The sequence below is a fragment of the Paramisgurnus dabryanus genome, chromosome 5, assembly GCF_030506205.2.
Source record: "Paramisgurnus dabryanus chromosome 5, PD_genome_1.1, whole genome shotgun sequence".
Classification (NCBI taxonomy): Eukaryota; Metazoa; Chordata; class Actinopteri; order Cypriniformes; family Cobitidae; genus Paramisgurnus; species Paramisgurnus dabryanus.
In genome coordinates, this window is record NC_133341.1 from 31,807,187 (window position 1) to 31,827,952 (window position 20,766).

General features: G+C 37.0%; 1 protein-coding gene across 10 annotated transcripts in view; it reads left to right on the forward strand.

Annotated features, from left to right (window-relative positions):
* The window catches only part of dnm1a (dynamin 1a), a 59,186-nt gene extending 40,121 nt beyond the window's left edge, over window positions 1-19,065 (forward strand). For 2 of the 10 annotated variants that reach the window (XR_010526816.2, XR_010526815.2), the window contains exons 16-24: window positions 7,336-7,445; window positions 8,685-8,796; window positions 8,926-8,937; window positions 9,013-9,183; window positions 9,264-9,505; window positions 9,619-9,813; window positions 12,045-12,081; window positions 15,877-15,925; window positions 18,333-19,065. Coding sequence is in view for 6 of the 10 variants with exons in the window: in XM_065251043.2 (XP_065107115.1) it covers window positions 7,336-7,445; window positions 8,685-8,796; window positions 8,926-8,937; window positions 9,013-9,183; window positions 9,264-9,505; window positions 9,619-9,813; window positions 15,152-15,218 (909 nt within the window). In the remaining 4 variants the exon portion in view is untranslated. The other 8 variants (XR_010526818.2, XR_010526817.2, XM_065251045.2 and 5 more) reach the window with 8 other exon arrangements.
* The last annotated feature ends 1,701 nt before the right edge of the window (window positions 19,066-20,766 follow it).

Below are 20,766 nucleotides of genomic sequence, written 5' to 3' on the forward strand. Positions count from 1 at the left end.
GCGCCGTATTAGTCACACGAAAAACAAAACAATGGAAAATATTTCGAGTTTGGCCAATGTGGTTGCCAATAGGAGAAAAAATTCCAAAACAGATCTCCGAAAAATCTTTGCCGTTTTTCCTAGGGAAGACATTTAGAGACGTTGTTGATATTTGAATGAAACAGCTGGATCCATAACTAGATATGAAAGAAATGGATAGAAATGCAGTTTCATACTGACTTGAGTTTTCTGCAGTCACAGGTTATGCACTATTTTTACGAATTTTAACAAGGTTAAACTACCTGACTGTGATTACTGTCAATGCTATCTCTAGGCATTGCTTTCGTATTTTACAAGGTGGCACATATGGGTGATTTTCACGAAATCCAGACTTAGGTGTCCAGCATCAGATTTTTTTTTAAATCCCTTGAAGCCATTTTTTTGCACATATAAGATTAAGGTCTGAACTTACTATAACCATTGTTGTAGAGGATTAAAAAAATTATTACAATTTTTTAGATGATCATTATCAAAAATGATCATTACCGCAACATGCATTACATTAAATATATGCATTTACAAACTCATGTTTCGGTAATGAGGACGTAAAAGTTGTCTAGGTACTATGACAAACAAAATTTCAACTTTTATCCGGAGAGAAAAGTAAGAACTGCTTACCTGGTAGCCATCTTGAGTGTCACAGTCAATTATGTCCCTTCCAACAATTTTTTTAAATGTTAGTTCCTTGAGGGCTTAAACAATGATTGAAAATTGTTGCGGAGGATGAGAAAATTTTTCTTGGACAGATTTATATTCCTTATTATTGTCTCTACGTTTACCAAATACCACATGTTTCTTTACTGTTAATGTTTATAGTATAACATGCACTGAAGCTTTTTATTTTTTAGATTTTTTAATTATAAATATTTTCATGTCAAAGAACCCAAATCCAGTCATGAACACGTTGCGGTAATGAAAATGTTCCCCTTAAATGTGGAAAAAACAACAAAATTGGTTTGTATGATGCCATTTGAAATCATGTGAAAAATAGTACGCGAAGAGATGTTTGCTTCTTACTTTGATACTTTTACTTTGCATTTACTTAATTTTCGGGAGAATCACCCGTATGATTTGTGACATTGATGATCATTCTGAATTTATGCGCATTAGCCAACTCATAAAATATATGAATTCTCGTGAGATCAGGCTGTTTGAGATCCGGAGGAGACGCTGATGAGAACCAATGAGACCATATGGAGAATCATTCACCGATGTGTGTGTGTGCATGTAGGAGGTCAGAGGTCAGGACTGATATACATTGCTATTTGACTTCTCACCCTTTGATGGTTTCCATGCATGCTTCTGTTCTGTGTGTGGTGGCAGCGCTGTGGTTTGTTGGTCTTTATATGTGACTCTGTCTGGTTCTTTATTTTAAGAATCCACTTATTAACCCCCAAAATACACAGAAAAGTAAAGATATATTTTAACTCCACTTTACTCTATATTTACTTACTCTTGTAAATCTGAATTTTCTGTCACCACTTAAACCCAAACTTCATTACCAAAGAGTCTACAGTGCGATGATGCAGTATAGTTTAGCAACAGACAACCAATCATGATCTGTCTCAGTGCTTACCTCATTAAATACTCATACAAGCAGAGAAACATTCATAAACTGTGTTAGCTTTCAAGTCAGCACGATGGTTTCTGTGTTTTTACAAACCTAGTAAAATTGTTTAATGAGCACTATTTTCTTTTCACACAGAACTGTCAAGCACTTGTGAAAACTGCATCCTCCAATCAGATCGTCTGATTGTAAAGGCACTTCCAGACATCTGAGTGCAAAGGTTTTTAAAGGTCTGCATGCCTAAAAAAGCTTATAGGAGTCATGACGTCTTTAAACATGCAAAATCAAACGGCTAATGGTCCAGGTTATCATTTTTCAACACAGTATGAGATAGACAGAAATGTAATGAGTTTATGATTGGTTGTCTGTTGCTAAACAACACAAGCGGTGCTCTGCAGTTTCATGACCAAAATAGTGATATTGAAAATGATGAATCTTCATGTTTGTAGGTCACTTTGGATAAAAGCATCTATCAAATGCCTAACTGTGAGCATACTAAAAATGACAAACTGTGAAGCTTTGCCTTACCTGCGTTAAAACTGGACCTTACCTGAGGTTTAATAAGATAATGATGAAATAGATGAGTTGTAGATACAGTGAAGCAAAAGGAGTCGACAAATGGAAACCCCTTCAACATCCAAGAATGCACCTCATGAACCGGCTTAAAGGAAAACATCACCATTTTTCAATATTTTACTATGTTTTTACCTCAACTTAGACAAGTTAATATATCTCTATCTTTTTTCAATGCGTGCACTTAATCTTTGTACAGCGCGTTATGAATGTGTTAGCATTTAGCCTAGCCCCATTTATTCCTTAGGATCCAAACAGTGATGAATTTAAAAGCCACCAAACACTTCCATGTTTTCCCTATTTAAAGTCTGTTACATAAGTAGTTACACGAGTAAGTATGGTGGCACAAAATCAAACGTGGCGATTTTTTTTTTAAGCGAAAAAAATGCTGATGAAGTGTTCTTTCGCCATACAATATAGTTCTCATTTTTATCTGCTTAAAAAATCGTCACATTTGATTTTGTGCCTCCATACTTAACTCGTGTAACTGTCTTTAGGTAGGGAAAACATGGAAGTGTTTGGTGGTTTTTAAATTCATCCCTGTTTGGATCTTAAGGACTGAATGGAGCTAGGCTAAATGCTAACACAGTCACAACGCACTGTACAAAGATTAAGTGCATCCATTAAAAAAAGATTGGGATGTATTAATTTGTCTAAGTTGAGGTAAGAACATAGGAAAATATTGAAAAACAGTGGTGTTTTTCTTTAAATAGAATCACAGTTACATTGTAGATCACATATAAAACTAAATGAAAGACATTTGTGACCCTGGACCACAAAACCAGTCATAAGTCGCACAGGTATATTTGTAGCAAAAGCCACAATGGGTCTAAATAAAAATATGGCAAAAGTCATTAGGATAAAGACCATGTTTCATAAAGATATTTTGTTAATGTAGGGGAGAACCGGGGCAAAAGTAACGTAAAAAGGTAAAATTTTCTCCGAGCTCTGATAACCTTTACATCCCAGACTATGACAGCATCTTTAGCACACAAACCCTTGACAGAGCTGACAAATATTGCATTATTTACTCACTGTTTTGCGCGTGTAGATCCAGAAAGGTGTTTTCAACCGTGAAAAGTAAATTCCTAAAGCAGTAAAATTTTATAACGCTTTGTGTTTCTGGTTTCACGTGTTAAAGTACTGATCAATCTACAGGTTATTTAGTGCTCTAACACATCCTGAAGTTTGACCTCTCTGAGTTTTTCAAAATAAAAGTACATCGGGTTTAAATGTGAGGAGATCCTGTCGCGATGAAAGTAACACTTGTTACTTTTGTCCCACTGCTAATACTGTTGTATATGTTGAAAACTGATATTATTCTAATTTGATTTAATTTCAGTGTTCAAACTGTTGAAAATATTTTATTCTCAACAATTTAAGTTTGTACTGCTAGTTGCTTTTGAAACATTTGATAAAACTGAAATGTAAAATGTAATTTCATTATTCTTTACAAAGATAAATTGCAAAATACGTTTGCAGTTACATATTAACGTGGTCATAGTCATGTAAATCAGTCTTGTTTTGTTGTGTTACTTTTGACTCACCTGTGTGTTACTTTCGTCCCTGCAGGTGGGGTCAGAAGTAACAATTTACTACTTATGTTTTAAGGCACACCGCGGAACTTTTTGGCCACTAGGGGGCGCTAGACATGTATTCTTCACGCCTAGCGCCCCTAGAGGCCACAAGCGCCGCAGCACTGTCGCAAATGAAAAGAACTGGCCAACCTAAAAACTAAACCTTTAAAAACTAAATGCTAAACGATCAACATTTTGAGGCATCAGGGAGAAACGCAGTCATGTTACAACTTTCTGATGAGGAACTCGTGGCAGAAGCCATTTCTCAATCTGAAGGTTGCAGCCTCCGGATGTCGTATTTCTAAGCTGCATACGTCATCAAGACTGTCTTATTTCAGAATATTAACCATTATAAAGTTGACTATTATACTTAGTTAATCGTAAATTGTTGCAGTATGCTTATGACTTGCGAATGTAATGCTCAGTTTACCTTAATAAACCAGGCTTGATGACGTATGCAGCCTGCATATTTGAACTCCGAAAGCTGCAGCCTTCCAATTGAGAAACGATCAGAAGTATTTCCTTGCCTTTTTCAAAACAAATATTGTTGCATCGTCCCTCTCTCCCTCACCACCGGGATTTTCCGCAATGGCGCTTGTTTTTCCACTCTTTTGTGTGAAAATTGTCGCTCCAAATCCAAGCAAACCGATGTGTAGAGGTCTGCCGCTTTGTAATACGTCACGCGAGTGACAGCGGAACGCAGCAAATGAGGATGAGAGAAGAGAGAAACACTCGGCAGTAAAAGAAAGGTAAATACGTGAACACGTGAATGCAGCATCTGAATACAGGGAACTATATGCAAGATAATCGCCGTCATTTATAAAGAAGATCGCATTTATGTACGAATCAAGATCGTGAGTTTATATAAAAAATTGCCTTAAAGGGGAATCAAACCCGGGTCGCCCGTGTCATAGGTCCGTTACACCAACATGGTGCCACAGAGTCACATAATAGAAGATGCTCTCTACACTCCTTAAGTAGCCTCCAGCAAAATTCACGTCAAAAAAAATGTGTTGAGGAAGTGACGTATGCCGTAAAGCAGTCGAATTTTGTAGTTTTTTTTTGTGCTCTGGTTACTACCAGAAACCCTAAGTTTTAAAGTACGAGTAAAAGCGATTCAGACCCCGTCGGGCTATGGTAGACATGTCATTCAACCTATTTAAAGTCGATGTACTATCAAAAGGGTCTTGAAAATTTATTATGAAGTTTTGAAAATTACATGGTGTCGCTTTAAAGTGAAATTATACTGACGCCGTTTTACATTTTTACAAAATTCCACCTGGTATTGATAGAGCACACTTGTGAGTTATTGACCACAGCAAAAAAATCTTTTAAAATTAAGTTTTTCTGAAAAATGGTACTTAGTTTCGCCCCCGCTCTCCCCTTCTAATGTAAATATATCAAATATTATTTATCATTAGTAATATATGTTGCATTTGGACAACTTTAGAGGTGATCTTTTTGCACCCTCAGATTCCAGATTTTCAATTAGTTGCATCTCGGCCTATAACCATACATCAATGGAAAGCTTTTTTATTCAACTTTTGTGGTCACTACATAAATGTTAACTTTACCAATAAGAAAAAAGAATGCATATGAGATGTATTAGATGAGATGTGTCACACATGAACAGAAGTATTCTTTTGTATTCTTCTTTGATTTAAAAATGTAGCTGTGATATTTCTCTTTCATTGTCTTCCTCTGACTGTACTCGACTCTTCATATAACCCATCACTCTCAATCCCTCCTTCGCTTTCTCAAATCTGGCCCAGCAAAAGGAAAAGTGTGACTCATGATGTGTGTGCGTATGTGAGGCAGACTTCAGGGATGACGTCATCCTCACGTGCGCCGTGGCAACTGCATGATATCTGATGTTGAACACCTGTACTAGCTGTCATATGTACCTGGCCAACAGGAAACACTTTAGACATTCGGAAACCCCCTGACGTTCATAAAACACAGACTTTTGCTTGTTTAACGTAGAGGAGAATTGTTTATGTAACTTTGAATTTTACTTCTCAACATGTCTTAAACTTTGCTTTAACATCAACATTAACATTTTAAAGTCAGAGACCTCAAATTATAATGTAAAGTTTATGTAAAATAAACTCAAATATTTCTCTTTCCTGAGCTTTAATATTGTCATTTTTACATATCTCTATGATAAGTAACATCTGAGTTATATACTGTACTGTAGTTTTCCTTTCTAAAGCTCTTTATCTGTGTTAACGTGAAGAAGAACCGGCACAGTCTCTGCAGCTGGAGGTATCGCAGCTTTTTTAGTCTCGCAGCTGGTTCGGTCTGGAGGTCGGTGTGTTTTTATGGGCGGTTGAATGAGGCGCTACAGCAGGGCGTGGTACTCGCTCTGGTGGCAGGGGAATACCGGGCTGTGCCCGCCGGGCTCCGGGCCCCTTACGGACCGCCAGATGGCTGTGGTGCACCAGTCAGGCTGAAGTCTGCGTCGCCCGCCCGCCCTGACGGTTTATTTTAGGTCTGACGGCTCTAATCAGTTCCAGCCGTGTGTGGCTGAGAAAAACCTCTCTTTTAAATTTATATATAGTTCATACACACACACACACTTTCCTCTGCAGTGTTACTGATGCTTTGTTAGTTGTGTTTGATCAGTCAGTGATCTGTATTAATATTAGAGATGTATTGGCATATAATCTGTATCGGCAGATAAAAGCATTTTATTCCAACAGCCGGTGTTTAGGGCAGATTATATCCTGGCATTTAAAAACACACCAGAATTTATACTGTCAAATTATTTTGAATAAGGTGACAATGATAGGAGTGAAAAACTAAAGTATCGGTATTTATCGGTATCGGAAAATGTCATTCCAAGTAATTTAATATATAGATATCGACACAGAAATGTTATGTAATCTGTGCATCCCTGATTAATATTAATTATGAAGATCTGTAGAAACTTCAGCATGTAAGTTACAGACATAAATCCTGCGGCTTGAGGAGAAACTCAATGATCTGACGGATGAAACAGCCAAGAACATTTTGTCGACTCAAATAGGAACCGAGTCAAATCTACAGACCAGAATATGACACAGACTCTTGACTTTTAACCGAATAGCCACCCAGAAACCCAACCAGTCACAACTGACCCTAGAAACCGCGAATTGACGCATTGAAAACCGCTCCAGACACCTTAGCAATCACATAGCAATGCTGTAAAAATGTAAAAGTACACCACTTTGAAATGATTTCGCTGTAGATCTGTGATTCATTTCTGTTTTGTGTACATCTGTTTCTTGGTTTTGTTCTTTATTTGCTTTCGGTTCTGTCGCCTTCGTTTCTAATCAAATTCTAGTTGTTTTATTGGCACGACTGAATCGTATCAAACTTCACTGAAACACAATAAACTGCAGCTCGCTCTCTCATTCTCTCTCTCTCTCTCTCTCTCTCTCTCTCTCTCTCTCTCTCTCGCTCTCGCTCTCGCTCTCGCTCTCTCTCTCTCTCTCTCTCTCTCTCTCTCTCTCTCTCTCTCTCTCTCTCTCTCTCTCTCTCTCTCTCTCTCTCTCTCTCTCTGTCTCACTCGATCTTTCTCTCTGCTGCCCTCTACAGGAGAAAGAGAAGAAGTACATGCTGCAGGTGGACAATCTGAAATTCAGAGATGTGGAGAAAGGTTTCATGTCCAGCAAACACATCTTTGCCTTGTTCAACACTGAGCAGAGGTCAGTGGTTATACAGCACGACATGAAGTATAAAAATAAAAAAATCTGACACTGTCAGCCATCATTTACTGTACCAAATCTATTTATGTCAATGAGAAATTGTCAAATATAATCCCTGCTGAAACGGCTACAACCAGCCTGGTGGCTGTGGCTAAAAGGGATTTAATAATGGCCAAAATCTCGTGAAATTTCACTGGATGAACATATATAGAATACATGGTTTTACGTGAATCTATCGCGTGCGCACCTGAAACTACTGCGTTTAGTTTTGCGTGCTCAGGTGAATCTTTCGCTTTCACGTGTGCACGCAATAGTTTCATGTGTGCACGGAATAGTTTCAAGTGCGCGCGCGATAGTTTCACGTGAGCGCGCGAAAGTTTCACGTCAGCATGCGAAACTAAACTAAAAAAAAAAATCTGCACATGAAGGTTTCGCGTGATCACATGAAAGTTTTTCGCACGCACATGAAACTAAACTTTAGATTTTTTTACTCCAATGGCACCTTAGGGCCTCGGTATAGATCAGATTCAGAACACACACAGAGTTTTTACTGTATTTAACTGAGTAAATGCTTCAGTGTTTTATAAGTTGGGTAATAGCACCACCTGGTGGATAACAGCGGAAATACGGTTTGACGTAAAAACTCGTCATTGGCAGGGAAGCGTTTTTTTCTTAATTGACGAGATAACTCGTCCATGGCGGGGAAAGAGTTGAAGTGCACATATGCCCATTTTTACAAGATGTACTATGTGTTTTTGGTGTGCATATAATATTTTCATGTGTTAAATGCGAATGAGTTACACCTCCTCACTCCCTTACTAACAGACAGTGAGCGCTTTTGGTAAAATATGAATCTGATTTCTGTGAATACAGCCTGAGACAATAATATCTTCTTTAGGCGTATTAGCGCTACAACATGCTAGCAAACACATTTAGAAAAACGTTTTCAGTCAGTGGCCGTAGGCGGGGCTTTATCAGTGTGACATCAGATTGACAAGAGGATAAAAACGGCATGTCTAATGAGACTACTTTGGTTTAATAGGGATTAAAAAAGGAGAGTGTGGATTTTTTTCATTGTTTTTTCATTGTTCAGTGTTTTTTCAACACACATTTATGTCCACACACTTGTAAAAGTGGATTTTGCATAATATGTGCCCTTTAACTGTACAAAAATTTACCAATTATATTAATTTTAATAATAATATATAATTATATAACCGATATTAATGCATCTTACAGGAACGTGTACAAGGACTACAGACAGTTGGAGTTAGCCTGTGAGAGTCAGGAGGAGGTGGACGGATGGAAAGCTTCATTCCTGCGAGCTGGCGTCTACCCTGAACGTGTGGTGGTGCGTTCATCTGCTTTAATCTTTAACATAAACTAAACATCGTTCAGTTATAGTATGAATTTGAGAAACATTGTTTGAATGTTTTTTTTTCTCTTCCTGTCTTTTGTATGTCCTGTGCTGTAACACAAGGAGAAAGATAAGGTATGATCATTTAGTGGTTATTTATATTTTCCATTTCTCGCGATGTTCTCCGTCTCATTGTTTCCGTTTGTGCAGAGCGACGCCGGTGAGGAGAACGGTTCAGATGGTTTCATGCACTCCATGGATCCACAGCTGGAGAGGCAGGTGGAGACCATCCGTAACCTGGTGGACTCCTACATGGGTATCGTCAACAAAACCGTACGAGACCTGATACCCAAGACCCTCATGCACCTCATGATAAACAATGTAAGCAGCCTGATATCAGAACAGTTTCACCCAAAATGAAAGGCTAGACTGATCGGTGTGTTTTCTCCGTGTATGTCTAGACTAAAGAGTTCATCAATGCCGAGCTGTTGGCTCAGTTGTATTCGTGTGGAGATCAAAACACGCTCATGGAGGAATCGGCAGAACAGGCCCAGCGTCGAGATGAAATGTTGCGTATGTATTTCGCTCTTAAAGAAGCGCTGAACATCATCGGAGACATCAGCACCACCACGGTCACCACAGCTCTGCCTCCACCCGTGGATGACTCGTGGCTTCAGGTGCAGCGCACCGGCTCTGGAGGACGGTATGTTTAATAAAGATAGATATTTTAAGGATTGTTTAAAACCAAACCGATTCACTATCGAAGTCTTGATCGGTCATTAAATTCATTGGATTTATTTGTGTTTTCTCTCTCAGCTCACCAGCCACAAGTCCGACTCCTCAGAGACGAGCTCCTCCTCCAGGTCCTCCTGGACGTCCAGGTTCACGTGGTTCGGCCCCGGGTCCTCCAGCTGCAGGTGGGCCGCCCGTTCCATCTCGTCCAGACCCCTTCGGTGGGGCTCCTCCTCAGGTCCCGTCCCGGCCTAACCGTGCCCCCCCGAGCGTGCCAAGGTAAGACTACGAATTGTAGTGTTGCAGTGATGTTGAAAACTTTACATTGGAGAGAAATTATATGAAATGCTCAGCTGTAGTTCAGATGAACTAGTCCTACAGTCTAACACAAACATTTGTTTGCTCTCAGTCGTGGAATGTGAACTGCTAACCAGTGCGGTGGTGTGGGTGAGTTAACCGATCACCATACCAACGTTTAAACGATAAGAAATCGCTATAATTTTCAAACAAATTCAGACGTCCTGCTTCTAAGTCATGTTATTGTTCAAACGTTCATCTTTGAATGTATCACCACCACATATAACTTTGAGGGTCTTGTCTGCTGTAGGCTTCACAGCGGCGGTAACACAACATCATCCTAATGCAGTTTACTCCGACAGCCACGACATTATTAAACATAAACCTGCCTTAAAGGGGACATATCATGAAGTGCTATAATTGGGTCCCTAGTGCTTCTGTCAACCTAGAAAATGTGAAATGTGTAACTTTCGGTAAACCAATTCTCTGCAAACATGTGAAAAATACCTCATTGAAATTTGATTCCCCTTGTGATGTCAGCAGGGGATAATACCGCCCCTTAATCTGCACTATCCAACCACGACACTGCCATTTAGTGCAGAGATCAGCTCATTTGCATTTTAAAGGACACACACACCTACAAGGTGGCAATTTTAACTTGCTAAAATGAATTATCTATATGATATTTTGAGCTAAAACTTCACATATGTACTCTGGGGACACCAAAGATTTATTTGACATCTAAAAATGTGAAATGTCCCTTTTAATGCACGACAACAGTGATAAGCACCTGACTCACCTGCTGGGTCACCAGTACTCGTTTTGGTTGTCTAATCCTGATATCCAAACACAGATTTAATCATCAGGCATTGGTTTAGTACATTAAGTCAACACATCTTGTGTAACAGTAAGAGACAGAGAGCGAGATGAGCAGAGACATCAGCACTAAACTGAGGCTGAGCTCTCCAGAGTTTCTTTGTATTTCTGGCTGAAGTTTTTCTGTTGCTTGTGATGTGCGATGTGAATCTAACACCGTGTCCTAACTAGACACGATGACTCCAGCAATAGAAGCATTTTTCTGTCTATACTGAACATATACTGAACGTCGCGTCTAGTTAGGATATCGATGATAATGTCTGGACCTGGTCCTGACACACACACACACACACACACACACACATACAGTACACACACAGACACGTTTTATATCATGTGTTTTTCTATTAAATGATTTACAAGCTGAACTACAAAACCTCTGTCTTTTAGATAAACGATCCTGGAAGTTAATCTTTATGGTGGGAATGATTATCATACATTAGATTGGTCACAATTGGGTTCATTCACATTTATTTACCCTCATGTTGTTTAAAGGTCCACTGTGTAGATTATTAGCGGCATCTAGTGGTGAGATTGCGAATTGCAACCAGTGGCTCAGTCCACAGCTCACCCCTCCCTTTCGAAACGCGTAGAGAAGCTACGGTGGCCACTACAGGACAAACCCGTCATCGTCTGAGACAGGGGTCTCCCACTAGAGTGCACATTTTTCTGTCCGAGCCCGGCCCGCGTCCGACAGGGCAGTAACCAAACCCGACCGTAACCCGATAGCCATTAAGATATTTATGTCCGAGCCCAACCTGAGCCCGAAACAGTTAAAAATCGCATTGTCACAGCAACATAAACACATTTCCGCACACATTAAGATGGATGAAGATAAAATTAAACTTTTGTTTATCATCTTACCCCTAGGCCATCCAAGATCTAGGTGTAATTTTGAATTATATATGGTCAGAGATGCCCAATCTTATTGGCAAATCTTTTTAACACAACATGTTTAGGTTGCATATTCACACAATGTTTATCAGGAAGACTTTTATTTGCTGATATCTTTCATTTAATTCAAAGGCTTCAGAAGACTTAGGAGGAGTTTTTTAGAGAGCTTCACAACCTCACCAGCCCTAATCCAATTTCATTATGTACTGTAATCACTGTAATCAACTCCTCATTTGGATCAACATAAGAAATGCATTAAAACAACGTGAGGGGAAATAAATGACGTAATTATTTTAGGTTTATTACAAAAGCTTACATCGAGGTTTTGGACTTCAGTAGTTTCATGTTGAGATGTTAACACGTTGCTTCTTCTTCCTCATTACACCGTCTGCACTCCTCCTCCTCCTCCTCCTCCTCCTCCTGATAATGATTATTTTTCACAGAATTACAATCAGTGATCAATGAAGATTAATGCTTCTGGTATGTCTGCAGTTCGCTTATCATTTGCATCCACCTGCACTGCCCGCTGTCACAGAGACCCTCAGAAACAAACACAACACACAAACAAAACATCAGTAACATAAGCAATGCATATTAGTCTACGAAACAACTTTAAAGGCTGAGTGCGGAAAGTGAGTCGGACCGACTACCAAAACACACTTGTAGCCAATCAGCAGTAAGGGGCGAGTCTACTACCGACATCGTTGCCTGGGTTGCGTATGTGTGGGGCGGGACTATCAAATGAAGGTCCAGATTCTATTGGGGTAGGGGCGTGATTGTTTAGATGATTTCAAATATCAACAATGGCTTTCAGAGATCATGCACCCCACCTTTAACATTAGTGATAGACAGCGAACTGAACCCAGCAAGGTGTTTTGCGTTTAAAAGACGTCTATTAGCCATCCAAACACAGTCCAGACGTCTAGGCTAAAACAAGGCAATACGTTTTAAATACGTCTAAAAATAAATGAAATGAAATAAATAAATAAATGAAAGCAATAATCACTGTTGACTTTGCTTACATGATGGAATATCAGACATCTTGCAAGTTATATAGGCAAAAATGACATGCAACCGAATTGAAAGCTTATTTTGGGTAGAAGTGGGTTACTCATAGCCAGACTATATCAGGTCTGTAGTTAACCTATAGACGGTGAAATGATGACTAGTGCTTGCTGCTGCGCTACTAGTTGTCCAGAACATCACACAGCACGTTTCAAAGGAACCTGCCCATACGGCAAAATTTCTTTGTCCAAATTTTTTTCTCAAATATATGTGAAATACATTTGGTAGAAAGTAAAGCTTAATTAAATATATTTTTGAATTTAAAAATATATTTTGTTTTAACCTTTTAATCATATATAAACATATATATTTCAAAATGTAATTTAGGGGCAACAAATACATTTCTAATTTTACAAATATATTTTTCCTGGCCAAAATATAAAAGTATGTATAAAATATAAAATTATAAATATTTTTTGCAGTTGAAAATATATTTATTTTAATCTTTTCAAACATACAGTCTAAAAAATGTACATATAGGACAGAACCCATTAAGTTGGGTTATTAATTTTAAGCTAGCAAATGGGTTGTTGTTCTTTAACCCAAAGAATGGTTTCATTTTTATTTAAACATTTGGTAAATTTGACTTCATAAATAGGTTAATATTATTATAATTTTATCTTAATTTTATTTTGTTACTTTCTTGCATATTTCAAAACAGATGCCAACATGGTGTCTCCTTAACTTTACATGTGCTGTTGCATTCATTCAACTGTCAATATTAACCCAAATATTGGGTTATACCAAACTACCCAAAACGAATTAAATGACTCGAAAGGCTCAACCCAGCATTTGGACAGGTTGAGATAGAGAAAAAGTTTAGTCATACATCTTTCAGACAGCAGCAGCATCTGTCTGTCTCTCTGGTGGTCTCTGGGACAGACGACAGATTTTCTGGCACACTGCATGAACCTTCAGTATATAACACATCCGATTAATGTTTTGGGTTCCATTCACCTTAAACCATATTTTCACTAAGAGAGAGTTTAAATTATATACTATGGTAATCTAGAGCACGTCACAGATGTTTTATGGAAAACTTAAGTTGGTTTGGACCCAAAGCATTCTTGTAAGCTTTTCCCAAAAGCAGCTTGCACGATTTATAAGTGTTTTTAAGAAATTAGAGGAACAGGTCTCAGATCAAATTCTGGAGGTCGTGTGTAAATGTCAGATCTCTGAATGTGACACTGTACTGTGTGCGTTTCATTATTTCAGTTCACATTTATTCATTTTTTTCTTTTTGCAACCTCTGAGCTCAGTTTACAGGTGCTGGTAATATAATTAGAATATCATCAAAAAGTTGATTTATTTCACTAATTCCATTCAAAAAGTGAAACTATTATTACCACATCTTTTCCTTCCCTTCGCCTCTCTATTGGACACTCTGTGAACAGCCAGCCTCTTTTGCAATGACTTTTGTGTCTTGCCCTTCTTGTGCAAGGTGTCAATGGTCCTCTTTTGGACAACTGTCAAGTCAGCAGTCTTCCCAATGATTGTGTAGCCTACAGAACTAGACTGAGAGACCATTTAAAGGCCTTTGCAGGTGTTTTGAGTTAATTAGCTGATTAAAGTGTGGCACCAGGTGTCTTCAATATTGAACCTTTTCACAATATTCTAATTTTCTGAGTTGCTGAATTTGGGTTTTTCCTTATTTGTCAGTTATAATCATCAAAATTAAAATAAATATTTAAAATATATCAGTCTGTGTGTAATGAATGAATATAATATACAAGTTTCACTTTTTGAATGGAATTAGTGAAATAAATCAACTTTTTGATGATATTGTAATTATATGAGCAGCACCTGTATCTCGTACACCCATCGTTATTTCTTAGCTCTCTTACTGAAACACATCCACACGAGCACACGTCTGCCAGCTTTAGGGTGAAACTGAACAGTGGGGTCAAAGGTCAGATGTTGAGTGTATTACATCCACATCTTCATAGCATTTCATTTGTGGATGGATTGATTTCTGAATGCTGTTCATCATCTCTGTTTGCTGTGTAAGAAATGATTTAAAATAGGATTCAAATAAATAATAATATGAGTTGTGCGCTAAATGATCACAGATTGCTGCCAATCTATAACTTTAAAGGAAAAAACTAGGTTATACTGAATAGATTTTGGAGTGTTGACAATCCTCAATTTTTTTTTTAAACAAATGTAAAATTGAAAGACAAAAAAAAGTAACCCAGGGTTGGATAAAATATGGACAAACCAAACTATTTGTATAAATTAACCAAAAAAATCTAATTTTAGATTTGTTTTTAATTTTCTTTAAAGATTTAATGGAGGAGGCAAAATCTGAAATCTATACAGTATAATAGTTTTTAATTGTAAGATTGACATGCCATGTTTTACAAAATTTTATAAAAGTAAATAATATAAAGTTGAAGAAAAAGTTGTGATTGTTTGTGTGTGTGTGTCTACGTGTGTGTCGTCTGTAACTCACTCATCTTCCTCTGTGTCTGTGTTCCCATGGCAGTCGACGACCCCCGGCCTCACCTACTCGACCCAACAGACCCACAGACTCCTCCCTCTTTGACTATTAGCTCCTCCCACACGTGACAGACAACAAGGACAGACACGCCCATCCAACCAGAACTCCTCCCCTTCCTGCTGTCTTACATAAGCTAATGCATACAGAATCAAATACAGCCGTACAGTTCACAATCAGCTGAATAACACAATGTCAAAAATGACCCTAATATTTATTTTAAGTTTTCCTAGTGTTTGCATTATATAATAAGTACAGTTATGAGAAATGACACAAGCCACGAGAGGATGTGGATTACAGTGATTTTCCTTTACCATAGTAAAATTATTGCAAAGCAAAGAATCTCGTGGCATTTTGTCATTTACTCACAGCTCAACATCTGTAAGCAAGCATGCCGACCTCAGAAACGTCTATTTGTCATTGATTTAAACCTTGCATATTGGTGTAATGGTACATTTACAATAAACTAATATGCTTGAACTGACAGGGACTGCCGAATGTTTTCTCTGATTTCCGCTGCTTGTTTCCCTCTCATATTCACGCTTTATTTTCTGCACTGATAGCAAACGCTTTATATCCAGCGGCTGATGCATTATCTCTCCAAAGTGTGATCTGGAGTCTTACAGATAACTGCATCTTCTGGAATAAGTTTGCTCACCTGTATTTCTGTACATTATGTTGGACTCTTTTTGTTTTTTTGTTTCGGGCTGCAGTGGTCCTTAAGCTCACAGGCCAGAAGACGACACCAAACTCCCCTGAAGGGTAACAAACTTTCTATAGGAACCCACAGAGGTTTCCTTCTCATCAACGCATCTGTTTGTTATGTAGACTGAGAAACTCAATGATAGCAGACTATAAATAATCCAATATTTCATTAAACATTGCATTAGATAACAAAATAACAATCAGTTCCTGCTATAGGGTTTCACTTTACTGAGCCGGATTTTGTTAGTGGATGTATGAAGTAATGTATATAAGTTTCCACAGCAAAATGTAGATCAGCACACTAACTATAGATGTCATCCAATAGACAAACACAAAACCCAATGTCAAAAATTGTGTAACGTGACAATATGAAGTATATTAGGTCAAGTCTACTTGCTTAAATCTGTATGTTCTGTATAGTACGCATGGGTGCAGTATGCATACATTTCTGACATACTGGCATGTTTTTATTGCACAATGTTTACATGCACAAAATTGTATCAATCTGACTGAATTTAATCCGATTGCAGGTTACGACAATACAGTTTACATGTACCCTAAACATGGCAATCTGATTCAAATGTTTGTTTACATGTAAATTTTATATAATCCGAACCGAATGTCTAGGTGGGTGATTCTCACGAAAACTTGGTTTTAAAAATGTCAAGCATGAAAATGTAAAAATTGCTTAAATTTACTTTTTTCCCACCAGACATTGAAAAACAAAGTCTGGAGTAAATGGGAACATTAATTTAAACACTTTTACTTATCATTTAACACTTTTTGTAACATAATTAAAAAAATTAGTCCTAAAAAATCTCATTACCGCAACAGTCAGAAAACATCAACACTGCCATATTTTCAAAATGACATGACAAACCTGAAAGAACATAATTTGGAGATTCTGCACATGCATTTAAAATCTTCTATTAATTAAATTAACATTTAATAAGCATCTGTTGCGGTAATGATAATCACAATGTCGTGTAAGCATTCTGACAAGACAATATTTCAAATTAACTGTAAAAAAATGATCTTACCTGGTAGCCATCTTGAAGTAACTGGTCCATGTGCTTGGTCACTCAAAATCAAACTTTATTAAAATTCTGTATGTGTGCTTAAACTGTTCTCAAAAAGTGTTGCGGAGGATGAGAACATCAGGCATGGACACATCATTTTCCTAATTTTTCTTCATTATTATTATACATGAATATTCAGTAAATATATTTTCTGTCATCTAAAGTAGTCTAGCAAAACATCCATTCATTTTTTTTCTAAATATTTTTGTGTTAATTTGATTAAATTACAACATAACGCATGTTCAAACACTCATTGCGGTAATGAGAATTTCAGCAGAAAATGAGATAAAATGGACAAATTACAAATATTTATAAATAAATATATGAAATCACACATTGTGCAAGGTAGAACACAGTATTGTGTTAATTCTGATGCTTTTTAATATTACTATATTACACATTTTATAGCTAAAATCATTAGTGCCGTGGTGTTTCAATGGTTTCGTAAGAATCACCCAGGCAAGCACACAGCTAGGGTTGCCAGATTCCCTATCAAAACCATCCCAATGGACATCCAAAACTAGCCCAAAAGCATCCCAATGACAGCCCAAAAAATACCAATGAACGAATGAACGAAAACCTTTGATCTTAACCCACAGGAAAAAATCTAAGTATCCCAAATCTGAACTCAGCCAATGAGTTGCCAAAGCAGCGCACAGTATCTCTCGTCTCTTTATAAATGTACAAAGTCAAAGTTGAGTTGTATAAAGTTGCACAATTTATTGTTGCATCCGATTGAGAAAATACTATGATTCACGCGTTTCTCCTGCTGATCGGATCACAGATCGGACTACATCACCATTTTCGATATAATTGAAATTTGCATCTGATCGACCTCGATCGTATTGATTAAGGTGTTTACATGAAGGCTTTTCAATCCGATTGAGCCATCAATGCGATTACAAACGGATTATTTGGTCATGTGACCTGTATGTTAGTTGACCTTTGACATACAGCTCAGATGTTAAACACGTATTAATACTTTCTTGTTACCTATTTGATTCGGACATACTTCCCATACTGATTTTTTATGCACAATACCTGTAGAAAATGCATGCAATGTAAGTGTCTTTTCTATATCTTTAAAATGATCTTTGTAATAAACCATCTGCTTTGTAATTTTGTTATCTAATGCAATGACATTTAAAAGATTTCAGTAAGTCACTAAGTGACTAAATACCATCACATTCATCTACTTAAATATCTATTTTTTTAAAGAGATGACTGTTTACTTCAATAATATTAGTTATGAATAGAAGTTATTTTACTGTGTGCATATCTACGCAGGAGAGTGTGTTTTGTCTTCTGGTCTTTAGTGTGAGGTTTGGTTTGGTTCAACACTTATGTTTCTTTCGTTTCCTTTTCTGCTTTCGCGGCTTATCCAGCTGAACGAGCAACATCTCTCGCCCCAACAGTCCCTGCTCCTGTTTCTTTCCATCCTGATAAAAACAAAACCACCAGCACCCCAGCAGCAACACCGGCAACAGAGAGACGGAAGATGGAGGAACTCAACGAACCTTCAGATGTTTCTCCTCATAACATCATCGATGCTCAGCCACGGAGGTTGATAGCTGAAGAAAAAGATCCTGATCATGGTGATACCATCTCTCTTTATTTAAACTACCACAGTCATTGGTCAAATATCACAACCTTTCAAACTTTTACGCTTTTGTTCTTATTTCACTTAAAAATATATGAATCCTTCTTATAGGGATATAAATCCATTTGTTTTGTCCAAAACGTGTTGGTGTTATAAAGATTTGATGTATGTTCACCCTATGGTGTTATAAAGATTTGATGTATGTTCACCCTAAAAAATTCATAATTAATCATTTATGTAATCAAATCTGATTCAGAGAGGCTGGATTGAATTACAGAGTGCAATATATTTAGAGATGAGACGTGTTTACATGCAGATCAAATATTCACAACTTTTAAAAGATTTTAATGTGGTTTAGGGTGAACTGGGTGGTTTGATCAGACATTTGTGTGTTTACAATAACTTTCTTTTTTTATTTTTAAGTGAGTAGACGGTGTAATAATGCTGGAGACTGTTGAACATTCAGGTTCACTTTTAGCAGATAAACTCAGAATCAAATACAAGCTTACTGCACACTTTATACTGTAAAAGTCCTCATACACTACATCTGTCACATGACCTGCATGTTTATTTTTGTGAGTGATATTAATGCTGTTATTTTGACATTTGTGATTTTATTCGAATTAAAAAAATGAAACAGCAGATGACTCCGGACCGGATCCTTGCCAAAGTCGACAGCTCCGGTGCGGATCCGGCCCAGAGTCGTCTACTGTTTAGGATACAGTACTAACTGCAGTGTGGTCTAGTTACATACTGCATATAAAAAAGTCTTATGACAGTCTGTCTTATCTGAGCCACACATTGGATTAAAGGTACTGTAAGTGATTTTAACATTATGCATATTTACCGGCAAATTTAACAAGTATATACAGCCTGTATAAGTAATGCATAATAAAAGTCTCCCTATTTTATATGGTCGTTACAATGCATAATTATAAAAAATAAATAAAATGACTTGCAGCACTTTTAAACCTAAAATGGTCGACTTGATCTCTGTGTGTGGAAAAACGATCACAGTATGAGCTTTGCATTGAAATTATGCAGATGTTTTGCCTGTCTATGAATTCATAAATATCACTGCTGGTCTATGCAGAGGAATCTTTCGTTTATTCAGATGTTATTTTGTTGAAAGTAATGAAAGTAATTAAGTGCAAGCCTCCACACCAGCGTATTGTATTGTTGTTGTTTGTTTGTTGTAACACTAATGAAAGCCCTGCTGGTGACAATTCACACAACATATCGTACCGTATCTGTCTACACTTAAACAAGCAAACCTTATCCTGAATCTGCAAAACCTAATAATGAGAAAAGAATCAGCGTTATTTCAAAGTTAAATGTTTATCATGGACATATCTTTAATGTTGCGTATCTTTGTGGTGCATTTCTGCATATTGTGCTTCCACTGTTTAGAAAGTATAGTGTGTAGACCACATGTATGATAAATGAATATTAAATTATTATGGTGATTTATTTAAATGAATGCTCATGATAGTGTATAAAATGAGTTGTATTGATATAAACCAGGACTCTTTCTGTTTGGACAGAAAGTTGCGTGAGTGTGTGTTTGTGTAATATTGTCTTCTGCTCTTGAATGAGTTTGTGTCATTATTAAAGTTCAATGTATCAAACTTTTCCCGTCTCATCTTTATATCTGCAAGGGGCTGCACTTTTCATAAAATAAGGAAGATACACAAAATGTGTAACACAATTTGGTTCATTTACAGTAAAATTGTTCTGTTGATTCTTTATATTAAGGGTCTGGGGGTCCGTGGTGGTTTTACTGGGTGTCCTCCAAATATTGTACGGATGCAAAATAATTTTTTGGAAAAAATTTAATTAGGCATCAAACAAAAATGCATTAAAAATAAAAAATGTAACTGATTAAAATAAGGATCTGTAAAAAAATGCAGCATGAAGTTAAAACAACTTGCAAGTCAACTCAACCTACAATTTAAAGTTTGGCTTGTGAAAAGTTAAGACAGAACTTAAAAAACTTTAACTTGATTAGTAACATACAAATTATGTTGATTTGACAAAAAAATACTACATATTTCTATAGTGCATTATACAATTTTTTTTAGTTAAATTAAAATATTATGTTATATGCCAAAAAATATCCATATGGCAAAAAAAATTCAAATACACTTTTAAATATATTTGAAAAAAAAAATATAATGTTTACAAAATTTTATTATTCAGCAATACATTTTTTGGCCATT